Below are 22,220 nucleotides of genomic sequence, written 5' to 3' on the forward strand. Positions count from 1 at the left end.
GCATATTTCATTTATTTTATTTCTTACTGTTCTCTTTAAATCTATTTACTATATATGCCTCATTTTAACAGGGTTTTTGCCACATTGAACTTGGAGGATAACCTGGGGCAGATACAGAAGTCTCCCGAGTTACTGTATCTCCTTTCTGGCTGAGGAATCCCTTGCGATGTAGGTCAAGGGTCTAGCTGGAGGTCTGGGTTTCCCTCCTGAAGCAGTTCTCACTGCGATCCAACCTCAGAAAATTAGGAGTGAGGGACAGACGATCTGACAGTGAATGCCTCAAACTGTCCAATGAAATACAAACCATACATAAAAGGGTAATTTGCTCTCAAGAGAAACAGTATCACGTAAGTGAAACTCTGACAGAGTACTTGACATTCTTTTAAACACTAGGGAGAGAAACTGAACTGTGGGGACTTCTGATGCAGCTTAAAGTGGGGGAAACATAGGCTGTTTAACATCCACCTGAGAGGAGCAAAGATACAAAGAACTGAGCAAAGAAAAAATTGTGCTATATTTTCGATGACAAACCCCTACTGTGTGCTCCTGTCTCAGTTGCTACAGTTTCAAACTGTTAGACTTACAGCTCCTACAGCCACACCTTAATCAGACAGCAGGTACTCTGCTAATCACATCTGATGGAGGGCTCCTGCTGCTACACTAACTGCAACTGCAAGTGCAGTTGTTATTTTTATGTCGCATTTTAACTTGGTCAATTTTCCTCAAAATGTATATTTGCATAAACTTAAAACAGGTCATGTCAGCTTTTATCGGGTGGGTTTTCAACAGAGGCCACATCATTTTAAGTATTATTTACCTTTTTGATTATGTTCACTCATCAGGCAAATGTGACCCAAATCTGATTTTGTTTTGCCCATATGAAACCTGTATCTGACTTTTCCACAGCAGTCCAAAAGGCCAAACTCCCAATTTTTCACCTCCCAAAAATGTCCAAATTGTGCCACTTCTGTGTAGCACCAAGTCGGATACATATCTGATTGTTTTGAAACCATCTGCAGTCTGAACGTGTTGTATTTTATCCAACTTTTCTGTCACTAATGTGAGCTGTGCATCATAATTCTGCACTTGAAGAAACCAGCTGTTGTAAAACCAGACATAAACAATGGCTGAAAATTAGAACAATGAAATTATGAAAAATCTGTAAGTGGGGTACATCACAACCCAATTTCTCCATCCTGGTCCAACTACGCATTCAAACTAACTTCTGTGCACAAGTTGCAGTCAATGCTCCACAAAAAGTCATTTCTATTACCTGTGTTTTCTTTTTATTAGCTTCCCTCATGTCATAATTTTGTGATGATCCTGTCAGCTCTGAATAGCTTTAAAATTGATCAAAATAGTGGCATCCATTATTACAGTCGTAAACAGTGTACTGCTGTACAACGTTTACATTCTCCTTCTGCGCAGGTGAGTCGTTTTGAGGTTGAAGGTTAAATTGTTCACACAGGACTCTGATTGTGGTTGCATTTAATAAGTAATATGAATTATGAATGACGAAAAGCAGCCAAAATAATCTGAATTGATCATCTAGACTTGCTTTGTGAACATAGCATTAGAAGTATCTCATTTCGTTTAAGATTCCTACCTTCTTGTTTTCCTAGAAGAGGTTTGCTCTCCTTCCCGCCATTCACAGCACTGATCTTAAAGTTGTAATCTTTTGAGGGGTTATAATCTTTAATGATCAGCTTTGTCTCCTGCTTTGCTAGTTCAAGCACCTTCTGTTGTCCACCTGTTTCAAGGGAAAAAAAGCACAATTAGAAGAAAAATATTTTCAAAGACCACTACCAAAAGCCACATTAATAAAAGGTTTCTTTAAAGTCTAGTTCAAACATATTTATACACCTTACGTGTTAATATCGCAATACATATCTCAGAAAGCTTTCTTGGGATTTCAACAATTAGTAGTTCATGAAAGGAACACAGAAAGTTAAAGAAGTTTAACGTGCACGACATGACAGAACAGAGCAACGTGCTCCTGAAACGGCACGTGCTTCGGTCATAAGTCACCAGTTTTGAATACGTAAAACAAAAAGAACAAACCGGATGTTTGAATTTTGTTAGTAAATATCTTTAAAATATCAGCTCAGAAAGACCAAGTAATACACAAGATAGGTTAGGAATAAGATTGACAAAGAAGGGATGGGTCATAAAACAACATCTAAAGCTCTGAGTATCTTATGACTGTTAAACACGTTATCTAAAAGTGGTAAGAATATTGGAAAATGCAGGCCAAGCAGGATGCGGTCCTCCTTTCTGACAGGCTGAGAAGAAGAACAATATTCAGTCAAGAACAGTCAAGAAGCTCATGGTAGCTCTGGAGGAGCTAAGGATCCACAGTTCATTTTGGAAAACAAATTATTTATTTTTTTTGTTGCCTGTTTTAAATATAATTTAAATGCCTTCTAAAAAGTTAAATTCCTTGCTTGTGTGCACAAAACTTGCAAAGTAAAATTGTTTCTGATTCTAAAAACAGTTGGTCATTTGATTTTATTGAAAGGGGTTTTTGCATAGCTGTATCTATCTCACACTTTAGCTGTATCTATCTCACACTTTTAGATTCTTTTTTGTAAAACGTTCAAAAAGCATGCCTCATTTTCCTTTGACTTTACAATTATGCATTACTTCATATTGGCCTATCATAAACCCCTCCCAAAATTACATGGAAGTTTGTAACAAAAAGGGAAAAAGGTTTAACCTTTTGTAAGTTGTTGTACATATTCATTCAATAAATTTGAATATTGCAGCCCATTTATTTCAGGAGCCTTATCAGTAAATAAAATACATAATAAAGAATAAATTACAGATAGCTGTAATTAAGCTATTATTTCTGTTAAATTCCAGTAATGAAAACATTTAAATTAGAATATTACATCAGATCATAAAAAGAAAACACGTCTAATCCATAAATGAGGGTGAAATGAAAAGTATGTTTAATACCTGCTTAAAGGTTGTTGTTTTCAACCTTTACTTCAAATAATACAAACAAGTCTTGTCTGAATGCGTATTATAATTTATTGAATATAACTTAGTATTTATTCTCCACTATGTGGATGGTGGGTTTTTTAAAAACTTTCTTTAGAACTCCTCCTCTCTTCCTTCTTTGTGAAACTACACATTAATTTCATAGACTGAAAATAGATCAACGATATTCATCAAGACCTCTTAACATCCTTAACTGTTCAGGCTGCACTCACAATCAAGATTTGTCTCACTCATCTGAGAATATGACATCCTGCATTGCAAACCTGTTTATAGCAGTTGAAATGAAAGGATGAAAGATTTCCAAATTAATACATTTACATGCAAATGAAGGTGGTAACACTGAATGGTAATTTAAATCTTTTCTTCTAAGAGAAAATTCTCCATTTTTGGTACTTTGGTGAACAAAACTTTCATTTAAACTATTTAAGTTTATAATTACATCATTCATTGTTCTTGCACAACTTTAAAAAATGACAGGATCAAATGAACAACACGCTTCTGCTTCAGAAACATGTGTTTTTGTATCAACACCTTGAAATACGTTAGACAAATTATTGAGATGAAACACATTCTGCCTTTCCATGCTATTAAGATCTGAGTTTCAGAATAAATTACTGTGTGCTGTTGCTGTCAATGTGACTGCATCTTTACACAGTTCACAGAACCTCAGTAATCTCCATGTAATTATATAGATATAAAATCAGAACCGACATTTTCAACATCTGCTTTTCTAAAATAAAGACCAAAAGAAAGAAAACAAAATCTTCTAATCTAATAAACTAAATGTGGCCGCAAACACATTACACCCGTCTAGACAGCATACAGTATCATGTATGTATGCTTGCATTACATTTTTTTGTAATGTAAATAAAAATACAGCATACTGTTTTTACCTCTAAAAAAAGATTAAATTAGTAAGTAGGAAAGAGATCGATTAGAACCAGAATCAGCTATAATTGCCAGGTTTAAGTACATAAACAAGGAATTTGACGTTGGTTTTATGCACAGTGAACACACATTAAACAAACTTTAGAGGAGATTAAAAAAACTTAACATTGTATACATTTATTTATATGTACATTTAATATTCTAGGTCAAAATATGCTCGTCTTGTTTAACAGTAGCTGATGACTCTGACTGTAAAGTGCTCATTATGATCATCACAGACACACCCTTAGGGGGAAAAATACCTCTGTGGCAGCTAGTTTTTTAAAATACCTACTTTTACTTTTACCTGAAAGTAAAAGTTAGACAGTTTATGTTCAGGATGTGTGGGGTCTGCAGAAATGTTAGCTGCCCTTTTTTGTCCTTAAACCTGTACAAGCAATAGATGGAGCCAAACCAATTAATGAGAACATCTGAGTTTTCAAATGTGTGAATTTAACTTTGAACTTGTCCAAGTAAAGGGTTGACTTGCATAACATTGCAAACATCCCCCTAATCAGCAGTCTGTCTGCAGTCTTTGTTTGTCTACATACTCAGAGTGGCAAGATTAAAGCCGAAGAAACTATGGTGCATGTTTTACACAGATTGTGTAATCCTGTCATGTTACTGTGAGGCAGGAATTTCCTTGTACCCTAAAACTAATCTGTTACATAAATGGTTATATTCATTTACATTCAATTACTTTTGATAAATGTATTTGGTTCACTAGACCTTATGGCCAGTTAAGTCTGTTTGATTAAAAGATGCTACTCTAGATTGGGGATGTTTCTCAAGTAACCATGATGCACAATCTACAAACTCTCTTCATACTCCTTTGCATTCCTAAATAATTTGAAACCATCACCTAGTAAAGAAAAAATATTTCTCTCCAGTTAGTTTAAGTATATTTAGTCTGATCTTTGATATTTTGAAGCCTTGTGGAATCACAAAACTAAGGAGTGCAATGTTTGGTTTTATTAACACCTAAGGGAATGACAGTGGCAGCAAACAGTAAACAGATAGCAATATGAACAAACAGAGAAATGCATAAACCAATACCCAATACACAAAGTAAGCAATAAGAACTGCAAATAAAGATCAAGTAAAAGATATATACATCTAACCCTGCAAAATTGCTGGTATAGAAATAGCAAGTCAGCAAACTGACTCTAGCAAATGCTCCTTCTTCCTGACTTAAAGAGATTATATCTAAAACATATTAACTGAAAAGTTCAGGAGGAACAAAGCTGATTAGTTAAGTTTGTGATGAAAGAAAAGTGCCTATTGTTCCTCAGCTTTCCATGTGATTAAATTCAGTTTGTCATTTAGCCTGCTGCTTGATTCAGCTGCCATACGACTAAATGTTCCAGGTGGGATCGATAGATCTTCTCGAACTGACAGCTATCAAAGCCAATTTTTCTATAAATCTAATTTCCAGCTGCTGCTCCAGTAAAATGATTGACAGCAGAAACCAACTTGCTTCAGCAGTTTTTGAAAAGAAGGTATATGCTTAAACGTTAAAAAGGTTAAAAAATAAGTTTTCTTCAAACTGGAACATATTAATAAAATGATAATAACTTTAGCCTGACATTCTGGAGGTAAAAAATATAAAACAATGACATTAAAATACACAAGCCTGCTTCCATTGCAAAATAACACATTATACACAGCAATTCAGACCCTTCGCTGTTGTTTGCCCTGACAATTATTGCAAAGCTAATAAAAGCATACTTTGAGAAGACTTAATATTAGCTATTTAATAGGAATAACATATCCATGCATGTCATTTATTCTGGTTGCAAGAAAGTGCAGAGTCTTCAGTTGATGACAGGAAGGCTGGGAATAGAAATAAGCTGCTATTTTTTATCCTTTGAAACTTTGAGACTTGCTGTGGAATGAAGGCAGCCACTTAAACATCTCAGAGTTAAGCCTGGTACACACAGGAAGATAATTATGCTGATTTTCTTCCCAATTTTCCCTTTTGAACAATCTGAAGGATACACTGATTATTGTGATGAATTCACAGATAATCTTATGAGAAACTCGTGCTGTGTGTGGTGTGTTGTGTTAAAAGGAATCTGGTCAACTTGGAAGGATGTTGGGACTGCTCCACTCTCATATGTGGAACATTCAATAAGTTGGATTGTCTTGGTCTGATATCGCCACATGCGTTGTATTCCCACAGGACAAACGACATGGCAGCCTGTTGAATGTGAGGTGTAGCCAATAAGAAAGCAAGGTCAAGTAAACATGGAGAGGAGTACAAAACACAGAGGACAAAACAACTGCACAAAACAATGTGAACATGGAGACAGCAACACCAACATCACTAATATGTTAAGTTAGAACATCCTGAAATATAGCTATAATATAATACAATATATAGAATATACTGTATATGTTTTCTTTTCTCATTTTATCCTTGTTTTAGAATAATTGTAAAAAAAAAAGAAAGAAATTCCAATAACTTTTCTCACAAAGTGGTTTAATGTTTTCTCTACCTGCAATATAAATAATGACATAATAGTCATAATTAATAATAACTCCAGTAAAACATTTAAACATGTTTTTACATCTGTCATATCATTATCTATTATGGGCTTAATGAGAGATTTGAATTGGCTGAAATTAATACTGGCAGGTGAATATTTTACAAAACACAGAGATTGGAAATTGTCTGCCAAATTCCGAGTGATACATCTCTACAAGCAAGGGCTATTAAAAACAACAAAACAAAATGCATGCAAACTCACAGTGGTTGAGGTTTGTTTTAAACAAACACTGAAGCAAGGCTTCAATTTAACAACCAGAAAGAATGTTCAAAGGCTAAACATGTAGGCAACACAGAAATAAAATAACATGTTTTTGTTTTAAGGTCCATTTTTTCCCCCTTTTTCTGTTTCATTCATCTTCATTTTGATTCAATGTTTCTACAGCTCTGAGCTTCTTCTCTCTCCCCCCCGTCTCCATCATTTTTATGTGTCTGTGTCGCTCCTGCCATTTGACCGACTCTTCCCTGCGGCCTCTGGGGACAGCTGCCTGGGCTTACTGCACCTTATCTGACAGTTTCTCCATTGATGTCATCAAGCAAACGGGCCAAGCAATACCAGAAGCTACAGGTTTACTCTGCCGCAGGCAAAACTAATAACACAGAGCATGACATGCACCCTAAAAAAGCAGGTCACATCGGACTGCCTCCAGAACCCCTTAAACATTGGTTAAATGTCATTTAGCAAGTTGTACCTTAACCACAGGAAATCTGTTGCTATTAAACACATTTTGGCATAATTCTGCCAGAATATTTTGTTAGTTAATTTCTTGGCACAGATCTAGTGCACAATTATTTTTTATAGTGTTCAGGTCAGAACTTGAAGTATCTACCACATGAACCAAACTGATGAAATTAAACTGGTTTTGAGCACCATGTCGGTCAAAATCTGGAAACTGCTGAAAGTAATATTGCAGATAGTCAATTTGGTTTTCCATTACCACATAACATGGGGGGTCTAGACCAAGAAAACGAACCCTGGTATAAAACTGACAACTTCAAGCCTGACTGAAATCTCCAGCTACCCACAGTGACAAACCAAATATCTCCTATAGAAACATTTCATTGTTGATGCACAGCTTGAGCCATTTAGAAGAACAAAAAGTATGTCTGGGGTAATCAAAGTAAGGCTTCAAAACCAAGGAAATACTGAACTGTCAAACATTGTACAAGTAGCATCTATTTTCACATCCAACTATTAAATTACTCAGTTTGCATAAGCAATTTTTACAATGGTTGTATTTAGTACATTCTCCCTTAAAATGTCCAATTAAACACACCTAGGAAATACACTCTAGGCGATTTCCACTAGACCGCCTCTAACCGGTACGGTCTCGGTCTGCCCCAGCCAGATTAATTTTCCAGTAGCAAATCCTGTGCGACTCTAGCAGTCGCACAGGCTGGTAGAGTCGCAGCCTGCATCTACCAGGTTGTTCTCAGATTTTGGTATGTGGTCAGCTTTCTCATGGGGTTGCAGTTTTAAGACAGTATGAAATACCGGAACTACGTAATATTAGCTTGTTATGTAAATTTTCCTGTGATTTTCCTTTGGATTTAATAAATAAATAAATAGATAAAGTCCAAGCATGGCTATTTGTTTACATCTTTTTGCTGCACTCATTGCCTAAATCCAAAAGGCAATGAATACTTAAAAAAATAAAGTGAAAGAAAATAATTATATTTACAGTACAGACCAAAAGTTTGGACACATCTTTCTAATGCAATGGGTTTTCTTTATTTTCATGACTATTTATAAGGCAAGAAATCCCACTTATTAACCTGACAGGGCACACCTATGAAGTGAAAACCATTTCAGGTGACTACCTCTTGAAGTTCATCAAGAAAATGCAGAGAGCGTGCAAAGCAGTAATTACAGCAAAAGGTTGCTACTTTGAAGAAACTAGAATATAAGGGGTATTGTCAGTTGTTTTACACTTTTTTGTTTAGTGCATATTTCCACATGTGTTATTCATAGTTTTGATGCCTTCAGTGTGAATCTACAATGTCAATAGTCATGAAAATAAAGGAAACTCATTGAATAAAAAGGTGTGTCCAAACATTTGGTCTGTACTGTATATGTACAGGGACATAAACTATTCTGAGTATGTATCATCATGTTTGGGCCAGCAATTAGGTTCGATAAAACAAAATTAAATATCTGGGATTGAGTCCATTAAAACTATAACTTCAAGGTTCTCCATTGCTGAATGTTGCTGCAAACATCAGCAGACCGTTGGTTGACCACAGCCGCTGCACGCTGACGACCTGCCCACAATAACAAGGACAAAAACCGAACCGCACATTAACCGGTTAACGTGCGACTTGCCAGTGGAACAAGACTGAACTGTGTGTTCAATCTTGTTCAAAGCAGTCTAGAAACAGTTTTTTATTAGCATCACTTGACAAACATGAAGCAGAAGCGCAGACACAACACATCACTGCAAGCTGAACTCATCTCCACACTTCACCAAGCAATCAAGAAGGTTTGGCACTGGCAGCGAAGAAAAAATATAACGAAGACGGTGACACAAACCAAGGAAACGTGCATCAAAAAAAGGCTATTTTTTAAAAGGTTCAATATTTAATCACATGTGCCTCCCTCTTCACTTTCTACTGCTAATAGAAAGCCAAATGAATATTGCATATTTGTTTTTTAGGGTAGAACTTAGGTTTGCTTGCATGGCAAACATGTGGGAAAAGGTATTCTGATCAGATGAGACCAAACTAAACCTGCTGACCTATGTGTAAATATTAGTAAGGGGGGAAACTAACACCACACATTACCCTGAGAGCACCATCTCCACAGCAAAACATAGTAATAACAGTTTCATGCAGTGGTGTTTGTCTGCAGAAACTATAAAGCCAATCAGAAAATTTGAAACCCCTGTGCCATTTCCCCTATAACTTTACAATTATGAACGACTTTGTGTTGATTCATCACATAAGAGCTTAATATCTGACACCGTTGTTGTTGTAACATAACAAAATTTTAAAATATTTAGATACCATTAACCCTTGTGAAATGCGATGTATTTTACTTAACTACTTATCAACTTGTATCAACTGATAAAAAAAAAAGTATAGGAGAGTAGTCAGGTCTGCAGTATTTGTCCTAGAGACTGACCTGAAAATACTGCTTCTACAAGGAACTTGTTTTTTAAAACACATACTGCATAGAATAAATCCCCCAATGTTTAGAGCTTAATACAAATCCTTACAAAATGGGCCAAACTAGGCGACTTGGTTCATGAATAATGAGAATAAAAAAGATGAGACATTATAAGAGCTGCAAAGCTTGACAAGCAGACAAGTCAAGCCTTGCAATGTGAATCAGGAAAACATCTAAAACATACAGAGCATGGGTTTCCTATTGAATTTTGTTACTGATCCTTAAGAATTGTTAAATAGAATGAGTATGCCTAATCAATGAATGTTGCAACAGAACATTTGCATATTTTTTGTCTTGCACAGTCAATTTAAAAACAAACTTAACAAGTTGAAAATATATGTTTTTGCTTATGTAATCTATCAAGGTTTAAAAAGGTTATCTTATGTTTTTCTTTTTTGACTATCATGATAATACATTTTCAAATCAGCAATCTTGTTTCAAAGGTAACACCTGTTTCAATACAAACACAATTCCTGAAAGCTTTGTGAAATATTGTTAATTTCTAGTTAACATAAACAACCACAGTCTAATCAAACAATATTTTGATGTACAAAATATTGTACTGTTAAGATGGTAAATATGTTTCAGTGACATAAAATAATGCAAATAAAGTCAACACTATTGGTTACAATCTTTTCCAAATCTTATGAAAATGCTAAAATTATGGTGGCTGGACAAATTCAATATCATATTGTCATTTTCAGTTCTTTTAGATTTATATGTTGGTTTGTTTTCTGATACTTATTAAAACTAATCACAACATTAGCAGTTGTAATTATTAGTATCAAAATAGGACACGCCTCTTTGATTTAAAGCTTTGATGCATTGCATTAGATTTTACTGTAGTTCAACTTTCCCCACCTTGACTGAAGTCTCTCTAGACTTCAAACAGATCTTCACTGGGTGCTTTAATTGTTGGGTATTTCACAAAGTTGAAAACAAACGGCTTAAAAGCCACACCAGTGCATTTTCACTGAAGTCGGTCACAGGTGTTTAGTGTGTGCGCCAGCGTAATTGGAGTATCAATTAAATCCCACCCCGTCTTCGGTTATGTCTAACTTTTTTCTGCACAATGAGCTATGAACTCAAACATAAGCAAAAATGACATGAAAATGTTGATTAGTTCTCCCTCAGGGAAAGGAGTTTTACTGTTGCATACCCATTTGCAGAACAACATTTTTAAACACTAAGAAAAGAAACCTTTTTCATAAAAAGGGCATAAGCTATTTACATTTTTGGGTTTTCATAAAACAAATGATCACTGTATAACTTGCATGTATTGGACTTTTTAAACTCATTTTCTGATATGTTTTATGCAGAAATTACAATGGAGGGGCCCTTAAGCAAAGCATTAGCCAATCAAGCTGTCACAGTGAAATCATTGCTGAGCTACTGGGCATGAAGCGAGGTTAACAGTGTGAACAACAGGGCAGGATTGAACAAGAAAATAATATTCTTGAAAAATTCTTTGTCATATTTCTTTGAACTAATCAAGTTGAAACTGGAAGGTTTTTTAATGGAGAAAAACTGTTGCTGGGTTTGCGTAGTTCTTCTTCATTGATACAGCATATTTCTCTTAAACATTAATTGAATAAACTTAGAAAAATTAAAAAATATATTATTTTAGGGAAAAAGAAATTGTAAATTTAAGGTCAGGTTTATTATCTATGAAGTACTTTTTTATAAGTACATGCTTGTGAACATATTTTGGCAACCAATTAAGACAATAATAAAGAAAAACAGACATTTTTCAAAATGACAACAACATTGAACTTTAAAGCTCAACCTTACCTGGACGTGTGATGTAAATAACCTTGTATCCTTCAAAATCTCCTTTCGGCTCCTTCCATGATACCTCAAGCTTGTCCTGTCCCAGGACTTTTACACGAAATCTCCGTGGTGATGAAACTGTTACAGACAATGGGAAATAAATCATATTAACAGGTCTGAACAGTCTGACACATCTTGTAAGTATATACATCAAAGGTAAATTACAATTAAACATTCTCATGCATCAGAGAATGCATGCTAATTTCCAATATTTCGGCTAATACTGGAAAACTTCAGTTGTCATTAATGGCTGAACCTTCACACTGGGGGGAGTTCTCAAAAATCATCCCCAGCCCTTAAACAGTGTCTTGCAAAAGTTTTCTTATAAATTGAAATTAATTTTTTTATGTTAAACTAAGATCAAGTTCTATATAATTGGGAAGTGGAAGGAAATTATAAATCTTTTAGTATTTTGGATTATTTCTCTACCAGATTTGCATATGTAGAGAGTAAATGTATAATTGTAGAGATCTTTGCCCATTTTTCTTTGCAAAATAGTACAGGCTAAGTTTGAATGGAGAGAGAATGTCTGTGAACTTAGAGGTATGGGGTTGTTGTTCTACTGGAAAGTCAATTTCCACCCCATTCCCAAGGCTCTGACAGCCTCTAATTGATTTTCTTTTAGTGCTGCCCTCAATCTGAAAAGCAACAATGGGTGTGAATACTTTTGCATGGCACTGCCAGACATTATGTGTTACAGAATGTGCTTTCCATTAACTTTCACTCACGCACAGTGACACCAAGCACAAACCACAACTGTGAAAGAGGTAAATGAAATTGAACTCCCTCCAGAGTTCTGGTGCCATTGAGACAATCACTCTCTTTTTAACTGTCAAGAAACAAAGGAAAAAAACAGTATATACTGTATCTCATCCATGTGGAGGATACACATCAGAGAGATTAGATAGAACAGATGTCACATTAAAAAGTCCCAAAGTCTCATTCTCCTCCTCTTCCTTGTCTTCCTGAATTGTGTTCGTCTCTGTGGGGTATGACAGGTCTTGGTCGTGCTCATCTTGCCGTCTAAATCAAAGCATCGTTCCTGCCTCTCATCCTGATTAGTTACTAGCCCTTCCAGCTGTCTAGAGGCCTCTATCCCCCACTTTTCACCCAAACCCTTTTATATTCATTCATTTTCACTCTCTTAGCATTTCATCTGTCTGCTCTGCCATTCTTCATATTTGACTGATCCCTTGCTTTACTAATCTCAGGATGCCTGTTTGCTTTGAAATCAATGAGAAATGAGGGGAAGACAATGAAAAGGAGAGAATGTGACTATTTTAACCACTAGGGGAAAAAAAAAAAAACGAACAAAAAGGTACCAAAGGGAAAGGCCCTGGAATAGCATGTCGGTGCTATTCCTCTCCTGTCCTTGCCAGGATAATTTAGATGTAAATCACATAATAATGTGATCAAACGAACTCCACAAAACCCAAAACACTTTACAATTGCCTCCACCTGTTAGTGACCTACAGAAAAGTCAACAACACTGTAGGTGGAATTTTTATGAGTATTTGAGCGTATATTCACTTTTCACTGCGGTCTTCTGAATAGTGTTGTTAAGTTTTCTTAAAGGACACTGGTTAAAACTATGGAATACGGCTATTGTAAAGAAAAACAATGGAAGGAACCACATAACCAGGTCAACAACCACCCTATCATTTCCACACCAGCAAAGCCAAATCCCACATACTAAAATATATATCTAGATGCAGTACATTCCCCAGTTAACTTTAATTGACTACAAAGAAAAAAAGAAAACCCAGGGGGTGGAAAATAAGATATGAAACCCACAAACTAGTTTCTGTGTTTGTGCCTTCATTATGAGGTGAACAGTCTGCTGCTGCCAACTTCTTTAAATACCTACACAATGACTGATGCCTCATGAAGCTTTGATGCGCTGAAGCGAAATACACAAGAGGCTTTAAAAAATGGCTCACTCAAAATAATCAAATGGGAATTGAAAAATGCTCCATTATAAACATTTTTTGGTGTTGAATATCTGTTTGGAACAAAATACACACGTGTTACCTTCAAACAAGACATAAAAATAGAAATCGATCAGTTTCAAGTTTTTAGAGGTGTGTCGTATTTTTACAAAGTTGAGATTTTAAAACCCAAAAACCTTTTTCAGGAATTTCCAGCAGTTAAATATGCTTTTTATCATACAAAAGACTGATCAAATGGGGAATAGCACTCCATTTCTCCAAGCACTGCCAGTCAGCTCTGAATTGTGACTAAATAGGAAAAAAACATAGATTTCTTTGCTCCATTTTTGTATTACAGACATACGGTATAGAGGACCTGGTTGCCTACATGTGTGAAGGCAGTTTTGTTCTTTACAAAAGATATCTCAAGATGGAATACAAAGTGTAAAGGACCTTCAGTCATTTGGATAATTTGTTCATTATTTTTTTTATTTTAAATCATTTACACTTCTACATAATATAGCAATCATTTATAGGAATAATACATTTCTGATTTCAAATGAAAGTAATGACTTCATGGAATTCAGTCTAATGTTTTTGGTTTAAATTTTTGCTTTCATTTTGCAACGCTATCACGATGTAGTAGTTTTGTTCAAGCTTATTGTACCATTAAACTTATACCAATCCATGCAAACAGTATATGTTATTTATGGCTGCATACTAGTGCTGTAAACAGTGATAGAAAATTCACATTTTCTTGCCTTTTTCTTCTTTATTATAAGTGTCTCCACTAACATCTGTGGGCTTTAGAATCTGAGCATCCAAAAATCAATTTCACAGGTGAATATTAAGGCTGGTTAGAGCCTATCCAACTCGACAAATATATTATGGATATGCAGGATATTAATGCAATAAACTTAAAATATAGAATTTTATTTAATATTGCATCTGAGCAGTAATTGCACATACAATTTATTGCGCAGCCCTACTTTGTTGTTCAAACATTAATTGATCAGTCAGATCTGTTTTAAGAAGTCATGAAAGACAAACTGTTGAACAGTATTTTGTATTCACACACATTTACCTTTGAAATTTGTCATGATACAAATACAAACTTTTTAAAAAGAGCTCTAAAAAAATCACATTTGCCAAGTAAAGTTAACTGCATTACATGCTTTTGTTGGTCTACCACATAGAATTGGAATATAATTTCTTGAGTTTTATAACTTTAATGTGGTCTATGTTTATGGAAATTAATACTTTTGCAAGACACTAACCTTTCACTTAAAAAAATGGTAGGTTTAAGAAAATGATACCTGACTAAACATGATAGTCTTAAATCCCTCAGTATAGAAAACCTTTAAATGATCTTAACATTGAAGATAAACATGATAAACAAAAAAGTCAATTTTTCTTCACTGTTCTTATGCGTCAATTTGAAGAGCCTTTGGTATTGTATTTTACTTTTTTCTGCATTTTCCTATGTCTTTCTTTGCAACACTGGGCTGAGTAACATTGATATTATCCACAAACCCCTGCAGCATTTTGAGTGAGCCACCTCTTTTATGCCAGAGATCAGTAACAGAAACCACTTATGTAGGTATGTAAAGAAACTTGAGTTCAGCACAGGAAGGATAATTCTCACTCCGGTGGAGAAAATGAAAAGCCCGTGCATTCAGGCAAATATATATTTATATGCAAACACAGGTAAAAAAATAAATACAGTACCAATTATCTCACCAACCTGGGGATGAGAATGAGGGCTGCATGAGATTTCAGCCCAGGGCTTAGCTCTCTCGTCTGAAGAAAGCTGCTGAAATCCCAAATGATTCAAGATGCAGATTTCGTACCTCGCTGTTTGCAGTGTCGCTCAACTGTGTACTGAGCCTTCGTATCTGCATGTATGTTCATAAATTATGCATGTTTGTCCACAGCTGGAAGCACATGTATTCTGATGTTCACACAAAAAATGAAACCTTTGGTGGCTGTTTTCAAAAATCCTCCTGAAAAATCTGCCGGTTCCTTTGCAGCATTCTACACACACACACACGCGTGCATATATATAGATAGACACAAACACACACACACACACTCAGAAAAACCTTGGGATCTTTTTTGTGAGATTGGATTCTCACACACAGAGAAAAGTATTGAATGGTGTGCAAATAGCCCAGCAAAGACAGACAAAACGCCTTGCCAGCAGAGATAGGAACTTAATTCTCATCAATTTTTCATCGAAGATCTCATGTAAACAGCAGGGGCCGAGTGTCCGTCACACTCAATGCTAGTTCTGCAGTAAGTCGAAAGTGCATGGATTTGACTGCATTTTAAATGAAGTGTTAGAGTAGATGGAAGTGGGCTGTGGTATCAGGGGAGAGAACAGCAGTGAGCCGAGTACAGAAAACAGGAAAACTCATCTATAAGCAAGGGACCTTTGACGTGAGCGTGTTTTAGAAAAGACTCTGTGATCTATATTCCTATTGCAACGACTGAGATATCTCAGAGCGGCTACAGTGTGGATTTCAGCATCAATAAATCAACAGAGAGCAGATTAATTACAAATATGCTATTTGTCTTTTCAATCCACACCTGTCAACATTGAATCAGAAGGACAAAACGGCATTAAATAGAATAGCAAAGATAAAGAAGGAAGTGTATGTATCCAACTATTTTGTGTGATTTGGTATAGTTTTAAATAAAGTGCTTAAAATGTTCTAATTCAGAATATTATTCCAAAGTTCTGATCAAATTAATGTTAATAACTCATACATGTGACCTAAAATGGTAACACAGTACACTGCTGGCATTTGATTACATCCCCCTGCCTGTTTCCCTCTAGGTTTTACCTGAAGATACTTCATCTAGTCTTTCTCTGTGGGGGGATGGCAAACATGAGAAGTCTCTGTAAATCCTTCACTGAGCCACTGAAATTCCACCTTTAACCTCTGAAATTGGGATTTTCTGTCAGGTGTGGAAAATGATTTAAGACAGACTAAGTAATTACTTAATGACAACCCTAAATTACTGAGACGTAGAGAAATTGGATAAACTCAATAATCCCATCCACAATACCTGGCTTTAAATTCATACAATAATTAAGCTACATGTTTTCTATTTAATGTTATCAATCAGTAAGCTTCAAAATTGGAAGTCTGTTCTGCTACAAAGGCTTCTCACCCTGTCTGACCCATTTGAAAACAAAGGTTCCACAGGAACGGTTGGGCTTAGCCACTCATAAGTCTTCAGCTCCTCCCGGGTCGCCGCTGTAGCCGAGGCTAGCACACAACGCCTCTAACTAAGGAATGCTGTGGCTGTTTTCGGTTTTCTCATATTCAGACCAAATCCTAGCAACTGTCCATGCTGTGCAAGACTTTCTCTGTTGCAAAGTTTTGCCAAGCCAATTATCTGTCCAGACTGACCGGTGCAAACATTATTTGAACATACCAATGGTCAGAGCTGGAAGAATTAGCTTCTGTTTAATCTGCAGAGTCAATAAGTGGTTATAAATTCTCCTAAACGGCAACAACTTTCACCTTTTGTTTTATCTTATGCAAATGTAAAGTAAACATGAAGGTTTTAGCTTATTTTCTTTAAAACATGACTAAAGCAGACTATATTTATTGGCAGCTATGGTTAAAAGACCATGTGTGACACTTCTTGAGATAAATTTAGATTTTCTCCAACTTTAAAGTCAAGCATAGAACAACTGAAAGCTTTTCAGTATGGAGAGAAAAAACATAATAGTTTTAAGCAAAAATCACAAAGCAATTATTAGCTTCATGGGTATATGAGCATAATGTGACCCAGCAACCCTTTTCAATAACCACTCCTGAAAATAGGAACAATTAGAGAACATGCATTTCCAGTAAGGCAGAAATGTGCAAATCTTCATCAGTCAGAAAAATATGATAAATCCATGACTTTATTTGTATTATGGCAACCATTTTCCATAGTTGCTTTGTGTCTTTATCCATACTATATTGCTTAAAATATTTGCTCACCCATCCAGCATAGTGAATTGTGAAGTTGTTCCAACCACTTCTACTGCCTCATGTGCTTAAGACCAAGCACCTAGGCACACAGACGTCTTCCACAAACAACTGTGCAACCCATCCGGCACTCCAGCCCTGAGGTGAATAGCGGATTGACATGACCACAGACCTACAAACCTCATATGGCCATCACGCAGCTAAAGAACAGAGTTTGTGGAATGGGTTTCTATGGCCTAATATCTGCCTCCAAGCCTTGTATCACCAAGTGGAACGCACAGTGTCAGATGCAGTGGAGCAAAGCACACTAGACTGGACTGTAGTACTGCAGAGATGTGTTCTCTGGAGTGACAAATAAAGCTTCTCTGTCTGGTATTCAAGAGTTTGAAAATTGCCCAGAGAATAGCATTCCAGTGCCTGACTGCAGAGTGTCAAGTATAAAATTAGGTGCAGAGGGATGAAGGTGTGGGGATGTTTTTTTTGTTTTGAGTTCTGTTGAAAGGACCTCTTCAATCAGCATACCACGACATTTAAGTTCCAGGATGATGCTCCCAACTTGGTGGGAACATTACAGAAATAGCCATTCCGATAGCTGTTCCCAACATGACTTAGCACCAATGCACATAGTACAGTCCATGAAGACAAGAACGAGCAAATGTGGTATGGAAGAATGTGATGCACAGAGACCTGACAGAACACATTTTGGTTGACTTAGAACTGAGACTATGAGTCAAGTCTTCTCATAGAAAAGACCATTGTCTGTCCTCACTTTTTTTTCTCTTACCTCTCTTCACTTCTGGAAGAAAGGTAAAAAATTCCGACAAAAACTCCTAAACCACGTGGAAATCCTTCCAAGACAAGTTGAACTTGTTTTAACCAAATTATTTGGATTAGGAATGTTATTTAAGTTCCTATGTGCATGAAGCCAGACCAACAAATACTTTTGGTAATAAGTACATTTGAGATTTTCCTCTTCTATCCAAAAATTTTTAATCTTGGAATAGATATCTGATAAATGATGCCATTTTCTTATGTACCACTTAGCATATGATGAACTAAAAAAAATAATTTCAAATTGAAATGGTGATAATAAAGTTACTATGAACACAAACTTTCTCATATGTCATGTCAGATGAATGCTGAAAAAGCCTAAGACTGCAACTGGACAAAGCCCTACATTTGTCGAGCCTCAACCCACAGCGAGGAACAAAAATTTATTTTGAAGGCTTTTATACACATTTTTCACAGGACTGGCAATATTTGTGGAGGCTGTTATATAGCTGTGCAAAAACTCTGCAAAAGAAGCTTGGCAAAGATCCTGCACACAAAATGTGGCAGTAGGAATATGGTTTGCTCATAACCAATCAACACGTCAGACAGACACCATAACTGCCCAACACCGTCTGAAATGGAGCTATGGTAATCACAGTTCCCTTTCTTTTGTATAAAATACCTTAAGAAATTACTATAACATAAATCTCTTTCAACTAAATATATCTCACACTGACCTTTATTCCTCTGATTTTGTTTTATGATGTGGTAAAGCGTCAGCATATGTAATCTTAGTGTGGTTAAGGAGCAGGCGTCAACGTGAAATCGGTTTCAGTGCAGTCCTGTTTTAGGTTCACCAATTCCAAAAACCTTTGGGAGCGCTCCAACCAGGGAGGTAAAACCAATGAAACCTTTGCATTGATTCAAGGCAAAATGTTTTAGTGCCTCACACAGCACTTGAAATCCAACAAGTTAAAACTGAAAACTTTATTACAGCTCTAATGTTTGGATAATGATGGAAAACAAGCAGAACTAATTAAATAAGAACACAAATCAATCACTTTCATTCAGTGAACAAAAGCCTCTTAAAAAGTTGATGTTTATAATGGGTCATTATGATAATGATGATGAGGAAACTCATTTTAGGCTAATCAGGTAATGAGTAAGTATATTTAATTGCTTCAATGTTAAATGAGCTGAAGACAGTGAAAGTGCAAAAATGTAAACTTAAATTAGAAGTTTACTTGTTTTATACAAAGATTTGTGAATAAAAATCAATAAAACAGAAAAGATGCTTCATTTTAGGCTTTTAAATGTCAAGAGATTCCACATTTGCATCATTTTCAAAATGTGTAGCCAGAGTACAGCTTATAAACCCCGTGCAGATAAATCAGCAGGTTCAAAAAGTAGAGTTAAAGAGTTATGGAAGCAAAATAATCCTCTACTAACATCTTTTTAGCTGCTGGAGCAACTTGTTTTTATGACTTTACCATCATGGCTTTTCCCTTTAAAAGGCACAGGAAGATCAGAGCACATGAGAAGGAAACAGTAAAAAGAAATACAAACTTTAAAAGTGAAATGGTAACAGCAAGAGACCAAACACAGAGTTTAAAACATAAGATCTTTATCACATTATTAATTTTGCTTTGTATTGCAGTTTTTTCTTTTCCAATCAAACTGCTGGAGAACCCCGCAAGCCTGTGCCCAGGTTTTAAATCAACACAGAAAGCTCTGTGAATCTTCATAGAGAGAGAGAGAAAAAAAACACATAAGATTGCCTAATGTTGGTTCCACTTCTGCAATAGAAACATTAATTTCTCAAAGCCCTAAAAGTGAAAACTTTCTTTATCTGCCTGTCTTTATCATTAAAACCTCAGTTATGTTTGGTCCTTTGCTGTAAACTCATTTAGTCTTTGGTGACACTTATGAGTAGTGAGGCAGAGGTACTTACCTTGGCCTTTTGCTGTGTGAGGCAACACTGCGATGAAAACAAAGCCCAGCAGGAAGTAGCTCAGTCTGACTGAGAACTGCATCCTGATTCCAGGTGACCAGAGGACACAAAACACCTGAGTTTAAGCGGAGTGTAGGAAGAAGAAGGGAAGGAACAAAGCAGGAAGGAAGGATAGAATTACTAAAAATGATCAGAAACAGAAGGGGGTGACAGACTTCAGTTTTCTCTTGGCCTCCAGTGAGCATTTCATTGATTCTGAAAAATGTTATGTTCTTTAATCTGTTTAGCAGTGAATCAGTCTATGGCAATTCTTTTAAATGCAGTGCAAATTAGTAGATCATCTATTCCTTAATAGCAACCAAAATTAACTGAGGGGAAAAATCAGAACACTTTTGACAAAGTCTTAAAAAGCCAGCAGGAAGACTACTGAATTGTACCTACTCTTCCAATTTAAGGATTTTCCAAAGTATCCATAACCAACGAACTTTTTCACAATTCATCATGTATAATGAGAAACTTGAATCAAAATTTAACACTTGCTTTTATTGAAATTTGTTGCATTAGAAAAGTGCACAACTGTGAATAAAAGGGTGGTTTTCCAACAAATAAAAATTCTGAAAGTGTGGTCTTAACATGACCAAATGGGAAAAAGATCAAGGGCTATAAATACTTTGGCATAGGTCATATAAGAAAAGATTACTCACTTTACCTGGTAACACATGCAGCTGTTGCAAACAACCTCTCAATGTGACAGAACTAAACTAAAAGATACATTTAATATTTAATTAATCAAAATATCTCAAATTAACAGGGTAAGCCCATAAAAATATTATTAAAATTAAAACTATTTATAATCTTCTCTGTAGAATGAATTGTATTTGTGCAAAGCATACATTTTAATCAAGTCCAGTAAGAAGTTAGCAACTGGTTTGGAATTGAAATGTGATGAAATTTAGCTGCAAGAACCACAGAAAATATGCAAGCTTTAGAATTTTGCCAGGTCCTGTGATCTTAACAGAGGTTTTCCTCCAATCATTATTAGTTTTTTTTGTAAAGGAAATCTTTGATATGAGCTGAGGAGGGTTTGGAGAGCTGGCAATGGAATGAGCTCCATGCAAGTCTTTCAAGCTGCATCAAGCATGAAAACATGTTACTCCAGAGGGATAGAGGTGCAGCAGCAGACACAGCTGTCACCTGTAAGAGCTGCGTTTTCACTAACAATACAGAGGGAAAACTAGATATCCTCTGCAAGTAAACCCTGAGGGCACCAACTTGATTTGGAATATTCTGCATTTTGTTTGCATGAACATTAAAACACAAGCAACTAGAAATGCAGCATTATAATTAAAATACCTTTACAACTGACAACAACTTAACTGAAAAAGAAAAAGAAGCAAAAAAAAAAAAAAAAAACTTCAAGTAAAATTCCCCATGACATAAACGTTTACATTCTCAGCTCATACAGTCTTAACTTTCGTTTTGACATCAGACACATTTCAGCGAGTTGGCATCGTTTCTAAAAAGATCAATGAGTATTTATTATTTTACAGAGAAAACAAGTTGAACCTCCAGGTGAGCTAGCATATTAAATTCCCTTCAGACTCGCTGTGTTTTGTTTCAGGTGAAGAAAAGCAACGGAAGTTGTCCTTAATTGATTTGAGCGCAGGTGAGACCTGCACGTCTCGCCATCAGCAGCCCAACTGAGAAGCGCTGAGGTGGAATGTAAAGGTTGTTCTAAGAGCGGGTTTTTCTTTGGGTCTGTGCAGCGTGAATGCAGCGCAGCGTTACCTTCTCAGATCATATGTTTCCAGGTTCTGCCGCTTCCCTCCGGACACCTCAGTCACAGGCTCGTTGGTCCCACACAGACTCCCCGATTCGGTCCGTTCAACAACTCTCGGCTACCGACCTGGAGTCAAGTTACACTCAATGACACACAAGACTACCGGTGGGGCATTTCAAAATAAAATACGTAGTTACCACGGCTACCAAAATGAACATTTATTATCCGTAGACCTCTATTGACCTCATTCATTGGCGTTTCAATATATGTTTGAACGTCTCCTTCTGCCACTGTGGCACAGAACTAAAATTCATACAGATTTGTTTT

General features: G+C 36.0%; 1 protein-coding gene across 4 annotated transcripts in view; it reads right to left on the reverse strand.

The window, feature by feature from the left end:
- Positions 1 to 22,018, reverse strand: part of LOC102232109 (collagen alpha-1(XIV) chain-like) — a 139,722-nt gene extending 117,704 nt beyond the window's left edge. For 3 of the 4 annotated variants that reach the window (XM_023345507.1, XM_023345506.1, XM_023345508.1), the window contains exons 1-4: positions 21,902 to 22,018; positions 20,114 to 20,228; positions 11,436 to 11,552; positions 1,607 to 1,750 (exon numbers count right to left, since the gene is read on the reverse strand). In XM_023345507.1, coding sequence (XP_023201275.1) covers positions 1,607 to 1,750; positions 11,436 to 11,552; positions 20,114 to 20,195 — 343 coding nt within the window. In that variant the 5' untranslated portion in view covers positions 20,196 to 20,228; positions 21,902 to 22,018. The remainder of the gene's footprint in view (positions 1 to 1,606; positions 1,751 to 11,435; positions 11,553 to 20,113; positions 20,229 to 21,901) is intronic. The other variant, XM_023345509.1, reaches the window with a different exon arrangement.
- Between the last annotated feature and the right edge of the window lie 202 nt (positions 22,019 to 22,220).

Source organism: Xiphophorus maculatus, chromosome 13 (genome assembly GCF_002775205.1).
Source record: "Xiphophorus maculatus strain JP 163 A chromosome 13, X_maculatus-5.0-male, whole genome shotgun sequence".
Lineage (NCBI taxonomy): Eukaryota > Metazoa > Chordata > Actinopteri > Cyprinodontiformes > Poeciliidae > Xiphophorus > Xiphophorus maculatus.